General features: G+C 45.6%; 1 protein-coding gene across 3 annotated transcripts; it reads right to left on the bottom strand.

The window, feature by feature from the left end:
* Positions 1–6,329: 6,329 nt before the first annotated feature.
* Positions 6,330–7,980, bottom strand: LOC6496146 (glutenin, high molecular weight subunit PW212). 3 transcript variants are annotated; one of them, XM_001960296.4, is made up of 4 exons: positions 7,721–7,979; positions 6,871–7,670; positions 6,721–6,776; positions 6,330–6,653 (listed from the first exon to the last, which is right to left on the bottom strand). In XM_001960296.4, the coding sequence occupies exons 1-4, from the start codon at positions 7,775–7,777 to the stop codon at positions 6,619–6,621; spliced, it is 948 nt and encodes a 315-aa protein (XP_001960332.1). In that variant the 5' UTR covers positions 7,778–7,979; the 3' UTR covers positions 6,330–6,618. The 3 variants fall into 3 exon arrangements, 2 of the variants coding, with proteins under 2 accessions (XP_001960332.1, XP_014763641.1); XM_014908155.3 differs by having other exon boundaries at positions 6,871–7,664; XR_004309913.2 differs by having other exon boundaries at positions 6,490–6,653; positions 6,721–6,802; positions 7,721–7,980.
* Positions 7,981–8,456: the final 476 nt, after the last annotated feature.

Genomic DNA, 8,456 nt, shown 5'->3' with positions numbered 1-8,456 from the left:
ATTCTCAAAGAGTCTTTAATTTTTGACTTACCCCCCAGCCACTTCACAGATGTCTAATCCGTCCTTTTTGTCCAAAAATTAAACCATTGTTGCCGATCCCTGTCCTACCTACTCTCAGCCAGTAAATTGCAATAAAATAACCCAAAATACACGCCCCAGCCCAGTGCCAGACCCAATTTTATTCTCAGTCGAGTCCCCCAATGGAAGCGGCCGAACATGGGCCGAACATTGTAAATTGTTGTCCGAAAATTTATTGGCAGCACTTATCAGATTCACTCATAAATCTACAAAAAGCCCGTCTCCAAAGCCAAGCTTCCTCCGAATGCGTGGGTGACTTTGTGTGGGTGAAAGTCACTAGCTGGCTGGGTGGGTGGCTGGCTGGCTTGTGAGAGACATTTATTTGCATGCCTTCCCCCGTCCTGGGGATCTCTTTCGGTGCTCCACTTTGGGCGCACAATCCACAAATTAACATGACATTTTTACAAGCCCGAACATGTGTACACATGGGCCCAAAAGTGAACCGAACCACTCGAAATTAATAGCCAGCAAAGCAGCAGCACCACCACTACTACCACCACCCCAAATATCAGCAGCAACAATAATAACAGCCAGTAAGCCGCACGCTGGATGTGGCCCAAATGGACAGCGGGAGGGACAGCCGCACACATGCGTTTATGGAAATGGCCGAAAAAGTCAAACATTTGAACAGCAGGCTGGGAGATCGAACAGGTTGCCATTTTATGCATCCATAAATTTAATTACTCTGAGCCGGGGAATGTGCCACACAAAAAGCCATTAGCCGTCAGGTGGAAAACAGGGCGCAGGTGAGTCGGACTAGCTAGATAGTGACTCAGGTCTAGTTTTAATTCAGCCTCTTCGAACTTAAACTTAATACGAGAGCTTACTGCGTTCTGGACACTGAATTCGAAGAGGAATTAGTTCCTTTGAGTTGTCGGAGTTATGGCTCCTTGCTCGGACTTCCGATAATCTCGACCAAGTGATGTGCATTCTCAGTCTGGCTTTTTTCCTCCTCCATTGACTCGAGTCGGACTCTATAAAAAGGACCTCCTCAAACACGGTAAACTAGAGCTCTATATAGCCTTACACAGGAGGAGGAAAATCATGACAAAACATTTTGCCAACGAGTTTTCATTTTCTTTGTTTCTTTCCTTTTTTTTCGGCATCATTTTTTCAGTTCCACTTGAATGAGGACGAGAACGACGATGATGACGGGGACGACGTTGACGAGGACGATGACGATGACGATAATGAAGTTATCGGGCAAAAACAAGCCAAAAGCTGGCACAGTTTCAAAAGGTTGGCCCACATAGAGCAGGGATCATGGTAGCAGGGAACGCAAGGTGGGGCCTGGAGGGCGTGGCTCACAATCAGAAAGGCAGACCGCAAATTCTAAAACAGAGCACACACAAACTTTGGAGCGGCGCGCAAAAGAGACGGGCTTAGCAGCTCCGAAAGAGACAGGGCACGGCGGGCAAGGACTGGCAGGACATCAAACATTCTCGTCCAAGTGCGAACGAGCTCAGCTTGGATCTCTGTCAATAGCGAACAGGAACCAAGGATGGAGCCATGGCTCCATGAGCGCACGACAGCCACATGAACTTCAAGTTTTGACAAATGCAACAAACGACAAGTTAAAATTCATGTTCATTGTGGCTGCCACATGTTTTCCTTCTCTGAGGTCGAAACACAGCATTCCTCGACGTCCAACTAACTAACAGCAATGTAAATGGTAATTGACAGACAAGAGCTCAGCTCTGAGATGACTCAAGTGCTGGGATTACCGTAAGCCGGACATTTCTCAAGTCAAAAATTGAAACAATTTAATTTCCCCACTTGGCAGAAACATAAAGTCAAATGTAATAGCTCTTTAGGGATATTCATTATTTACAATTTAATGAAAACTATCTTTAATGATTAAAGCTCATTTTATATGTATCTTCTTGTGTACAGTCTTGCCAGCTCAAAATTTTTGTTGATGGTGATGGGCACCCCTCGACGCCATTGCCATCAAAGCTGTTATCGATACATTGTAATTAATCTGACGTTCAAACAGAGCTTTAAAAAAACTTGAATCTTGAACAATTTCCAGATCGATTCTCTACTAATCTGCATCAAAATCTATCATTGAACTTTTTTTTTAAAGATTTTTGGTCAAATTTCCTGCAAAACCAAAATCAAAATTTTTACTAATGCATGGGGAGGGCTATATGGCTCTCTGCGATGGCCATATCTTTGCCAATAATCATCAGATTCTTGCGCGGAATACCTTAATCGATTTGTATATCGATTCTTCGTCATTCTGCATCAAAATCTAGAAGAAAAATATTTTTAAGATTTTTTGTCAACTTTTCTGGGGGATCCCCTTCGAAATTTGAAGATATGCATGGGGAGGACTATATGATCCCCTGCGATCTTTGCCAATAATCATCCGATCCCTGCGCGGAATACCTTAATCGATTTGTATATCGATTCTCCATCATTCTGCATCAAAATCTGAGACCAAAATATTTTTTAGATTTTTTGTAAAATTTTCCGGGGGAGCCCCTTCGGAATTTGAAGAAATGCATGGGGAGGGCTATATGGCCCCCTGCGATGGCCATATCTTTGCCAATAATCATCAGATCCTGGCGGGGAATACCTTAATCGATTTGTATATCGATTCTCCATCATTCTGCATCAAAATCTGAGAACAAAATATTTTTTAGATTTTTTGTCAACTTTTCTAGGGGATCCCCTTCGAAATTTGAAGAAATGCATGGGGAGGGCTATATGGCCCCCTGCGATGGCCATATCTTTGCCAATAATCGTCAGATCCTGGCGGGGAATACCTTAATCGATTTGTATATCGATTCTTCATCATTCTGCATCAAAATCTGAGGCCAAAATATTTTTTAGATTTTTTGTCAAATTTTCTGGGGGATCCCCTTCGAAATTTGAAGAAATGCATGGGGAGGGCTATATGGCCCCTTGCGATGGCCATATCTTTTCCAATAATCGTCAGACCCTGGCGGGGAATACCTTAATCGATTTGTATATCGATTCTCCATCATTCTGCATCAAAATCTGAGACCAGAATATTTTTTAGATTTTTTTTTCAAATTTTCTGGGGGATCCCCTTCGAAATTTGAAGAAATGCATGGGGAGGGCTATATGGCCCCCTGCGATGGCCATATCTTTGCCAATAATCGTCAGATCCTGGCGGGGAATACCTTAATCGATTTGTATATCGATTCTTCATCATTCTGCATCAAAATCTGAGGCCAAAATATTTTTTAGATTTTTTGTCAAATTTTCTGGGGGATCCCCTTCGAAATTTGAAGAAATGCATGGGGAGGGCTATATGGCCCCCTGCGATGGCCATATCTTTGCCAATAATCGTCAGATCCTGGCGGGGAATACCTTAATCGATTTGTATATCGATTCTTCATCATTCTGCATCAAAATCTGAGGCCAAAATATTTTTTAGATTTTTTGTCAAATTTTCTGGGGGATCCCCTTCGAAATTTGAAGAAATGCATGGGGAGGGCTATATGGCCCCTTGCGATGGCCATATCTTTGCCAATAATCGTCAGATCCTGGCGGGGAATACCTTAATCGATTTGTATATCGATTCTCCATCATTCTGCATCAAAATCTGAGAACAAAATATTTTTTAGATTTTTTGTCAACTTTTCTAGGGGATCCCCTTCGAAATTTGAAGAAATGCATGGGGAGGGCTATATGGCCCCCTGCGATGGCCATATCTTTGCCAATAATCGTCAGATCCTGGCGGGGAATACCTTAATCGATTTGTATATCGATTCTTCATCATTCTGCATCAAAATCTGAGGCCAAAATATTTTTTAGATTTTTTGTCGAATTTTCTGGGGGATCCCCTTCGAAATTTGAAGAAATGCATGGGGAGGGCTATATGGCCCCTTGCGATGGCCATATCTTTTCCAATAATCGTCAGACCCTGGCGGGGAATACCTTAATCGATTTGTATATCGATTCTTCATCATTCTGCATCAAAATCTAAGACCAAAATATTTTTTAGATTTTTTGTCAACTTTTCTGGGGGAGCCCCTTCGGAATTTGAAGAAATGCAAGGGGAGGACTATATGGCCCCCTGCGATGGCCATATCTTTGAAAATAATCATCCGATCCCTGCGCGGAATACCTTAAACGATTTGTATATCGATTCTCCATCATTCTGCATCAAAATCTGAGACCAGAATATTTTTTAGATTTTTTTTCAAATTTTCTGGGGGATCCCCTTCGGAATTTGAAGAAATGCAAGGGGAGGACTATATGGCCCCCTGCGATGGCCATATCTTTGCCAATATTCATCCGATTCTTAGTCGGAATACCCCAAATTGTGGTACCATGTACGGGGAAAAATATGTCCTTTCCTCTTGCTATTCCATCCACAGCAGAAACAGAATTAAAACAATGAGGGACATGCACCAGTTGTACCAGCAGATGGAAAGTGTTTGTGGCATCTCACCTGGCTGGATGAGTGACTGACTGACTTCCGTTTCGTTCCATTTTGGACAATAATATGACGTGTGTTAAGGCCGACATGAAGTGAGCCCGCAAAATAATAAAATGGCTATAATAAATTTCTGTTCTGCGGAATATTTTCAGGAATTTTCGGGGATAGATTGTGTGTGTGGCTGCCAGGCAGGCTTTCGAGCGGAAATTGCACATTTTGCAGAAAGTTCTACCCTTCGGGGTCCTCGCAGGGTGTTGGGGGGACGGGACGAGATGGAGTATAAAAGGAATTAGGAATGCAATTTGAGGTTATGTTAGCAATGTGCACCCGGGATGACTGTACCGACTATAGGCCTGCACTGAGAAAATAGTTCCAGACCTGGTTCTAAATTAGTTGTTTTGATTTCTTTGAACAGAAAATGCTCAAGTACTTTTCAAAAATCAAATTTTAGTAAAATCTCAAAGCGGCTAGGCATTTCTCCCAGTGCACCAGCTCATGCTGACCACATCTGTATGCGCATTTGTTTAGAGGAGCGGCTGAGTGTGTGTGTGTGTGTGTGTGTGTTAGACAAACAGACAGTTGGACTGACACTTGGACAGATGTTGGGATACGTTCTGAGTCTAGAAGTTGGACCCAGCTATGGTCTGACAGCTGCACCCGGGAAGCCTGGGAAGCCCTGCGAGCACCCACCCCAGGGCCGACACTATCAAGTCACTATCACATCCCCAAAACCCTTGCCCAGATATTAATAGACGAAATTTTGAGTATTGCTTCCGTCATGAATAAAATTTTTGTACTCAATGGGGGTGGAGGGAAAGTGGAGTGCTCTACTGCAGTGCTCTGGACAAAGAGTACGATGTACGGCTCCCCCGGAAAACTTTTGACAATCCTTCGTCCCCCTCCGGGCTTTCAGGGAAACTTCTCATCCTGAATTTCCACTCGCATTGTCCTGGCCTGCAGTTTCCTTGGCCAAAACTTTTCAAATTGTCCATTCAACGTCCATTCAGCTGTCTGTTTCTGTGGCTTAGTCCTTATTTTTTATGCTTGCTTTTTTACTTTTCTTCTAATTTTAATGATGTGCTCTAAAAAATGTAAAACGCTTGCAACTGAGGGCCAGAAAGCAATGTCTGCCATTCCGGGAATGTGAATTTGGGTCTCAATGGAAGGAAACAATTGCCCTCTAGGGCCAGGCCATAGTTCTCAATTAGCATTCTTGCAAATATTTTCTCTAAATATTAAATACTAAGCATACTTCCTCAGGCATTTCTGATTTAATCAATCAAATCAGTCAGCAAAGTGCGAATTTCGTCACAAAAAGTGTTAAAATGCAGGAATGCACTGTTCAGAATACAGTTCCAGGAACGAGTTTCGGGCCAAAAACCACAACATGAAATGCGGTTACTGGAAAACTTTGCTGAATCAACTACTAAAAGATTTATGGTATCAAAATAGTGCCACATAAAATATTCACACCTTGGCACCACCGCCCGAATCTAGCGACTCCCGGGGCCAGGGGGTGCACCCATCTGATGCCTCTGGCCCGATAAAGCCATTGTTTATGCCATGTGGCTGTGTGGCTGTATGGCTCTATGGCTGCGTGGCTGTTTGGACTGCATTTTGGCTATAAGTTGGCAACATTTTTTATGCGTTCATCATGCGGTCAGCATAAATTTTTCATCGCCGCTCCGTTATGGCCAGCTTTTCCTTTGCCTCAATTTTCTTTAAACCCCAGTCCTCAGTCCCCTCTCCCCACTGACCAGTGCCCCTTGCCAGACTTGTTGCCAATTTTGAAGTCTGACGGCCATAAATCAAGACCTTAAAGTGGACGGAGGTGTTCCTTTTCGCCAAAACAAAACCATTTATTCCACAAAAAATAAAGTGAATGTGTAATTTTTTCCAGTGTCCAGTGTCCTCGTCTTGGGTGAGGGTGTGTGTTGTGCGTGTGGGTGTATGCTTGCGTAGGGGAAGTCTAAAAACTGTAATGTGTGGAAGTGTGAGTGTGCGTCCGAGTGTCTTTGGGGGTTTGTGGCAAGTGTGGTACACCAATAATCCAAAATCATGGAATTTTGGAGAAAAATCAGATAAAATTAACCAAAGTGATGAGCTTGAAGGTTCAAAGGTCATCAACGCCAATGGGGGACCTTGCTGACGGATTTTCCTGCGGGCCATCAGAAGGACTTGGTCAGAAAAATGAGTTTCAGATGCTTAGATAATAGATATCTCACCACAATTAAATGAATGATTGCCCTTACTATACTTGGAATCGTTCATGGAGGGCGAACTGTGGATTAGGAAGTGTAAGGATCGCTTATGAGGACATGGTTATGCTGACGGCAGAAGGCTCGAGGATCTCCCGCTCCCCGGGCGGTACTTACTTCAGTCCGTTCCTCAACTCGCGCTGGAAGCTCATGTGGTTGGAGGCCATTTCGTAGCTCTTCATCCGCGGGCTCTGCGGCTGCTGGTGCTGCATATGGGGGGATTGGTGCTGCACCTGCTGGGGCTGCTGGTGTTGCTGTTGCTGGTTATGGTGGTGGTGTGCCCCCTGCTGGCCATACTGCTGCGACTGCTGGGGCTGCTGCATGTAATGGCCGTACTGCCACATGCCGCCATTGGACATCATCTGGGGGCTGGAGGCGGACATGCCGCCCTGGTTCCAGTTGCCCTGGGATGGCGACGTGGGAGCAGAGCCCATCGGACTGGCCCCGCCGGTCAGGCGGCCGTGGTGCATCTGGTTCATGGATCCGGAGCTGGGGTACTGCTGCATGTGCTGCATCGGCTGGCTCATCTGCGCCATCTGGTTGCCCATCTGGGCCACCTGGTTGCCCATCTGGCCCATCTGGTTCATCTGGCCCATGGAGGACATGGGCTGCAGGTCCGGAATGACTGCGTTCATGCCCGGGGCATCGATGGAGCCCATCGGGTTGCCCAGGTTCATGGGCATCATCGTCATGCTGCTCAGCGGAGTGACCGCCCCGATCGGCAGCTGGGACATCGTGGACATGGGCGTCATGCCCAGCGGCATGCCAGGCATGCCCGCCATCGGGTAGGAGGGCATCTGCTGCGGCGACGCCATTCCGGACATCTGCAGGTTCATCGAGGGCGGGTTGAGGGGCTGCACGGCCTGGCCCTGGCCCGGGTTCATCGTCATGGTCGGGTACTGGGACATGTTCTTCATCTGGCAGTTAAAGTTAACTAAACTAGGCACTACCCACTGTCGGCGCTTACCTTTCCATCGGCATACATGCCGTAGTCCGCCTCGTACGGTACCGAGCAAAAATTCATTGTCTTCTAACTGGGAAAATTCGTAGAACTCCGAAAGGGTTTGAAAATTTTCTTCTGCTGAGAATTTGGCTCAATAGCTATGACTGGTAATTTTGCTGGTTAATTATAGATTTGGGGATTTTTTTTATTTTTTTTGATTTTCTATTTTAACCAATGTTCTGGTTGGGACGGTTTACAGACTACGAATGAGGGCTCTAGGGCCTGGCAGTCTCCCAGCTAGGCTGACAGTTCGGCACAGCCTCCTACGATCTTTAAATTGTAAGAAAAGATGGAAAAGTTGGCTGGCAAAAGATTCCATCAAGTTGCCTTTTTAAAACTCGAAAATAGAACAAAGTGACAGGTTCCTCAAATAGACACTCTCTCTTCCCCAACACCGAACTAGTTGCTCATCCCTGGGGCATTTCGTGATCGGCTAAAAAGCCACGCCTCTGCCACTACATTAGGGCTGGCAGCTTGTCCAGGACAATTAATTTTCCCCCGACTTGGCAGCTTATTGTTTATCTACATAAATACGGGACACGAAGACCGGAGCCAGCAGAAGAGCCGTAGTCTTGGGCTGTCGTGTCATTTATTCTGCGGCAGCTCCGGCCTTCCCGTCTATCCTGTCCGCCCGTCCCGGCCTTTCCGACTTTCCGATATCCCTTGGCCGTGGCACCGTGGCGGTGCAGTTGCCACACCA

The sequence above is a fragment of the Drosophila ananassae genome, chromosome 3L (assembly GCF_017639315.1).
Source record: "Drosophila ananassae strain 14024-0371.13 chromosome 3L, ASM1763931v2, whole genome shotgun sequence".
NCBI lineage: Eukaryota > Metazoa > Arthropoda > Insecta > Diptera > Drosophilidae > Drosophila > Drosophila ananassae.
Note: the sequence above shows the minus strand (reverse complement) of the source record. Positions and strands in the feature narration are given on the sequence as shown.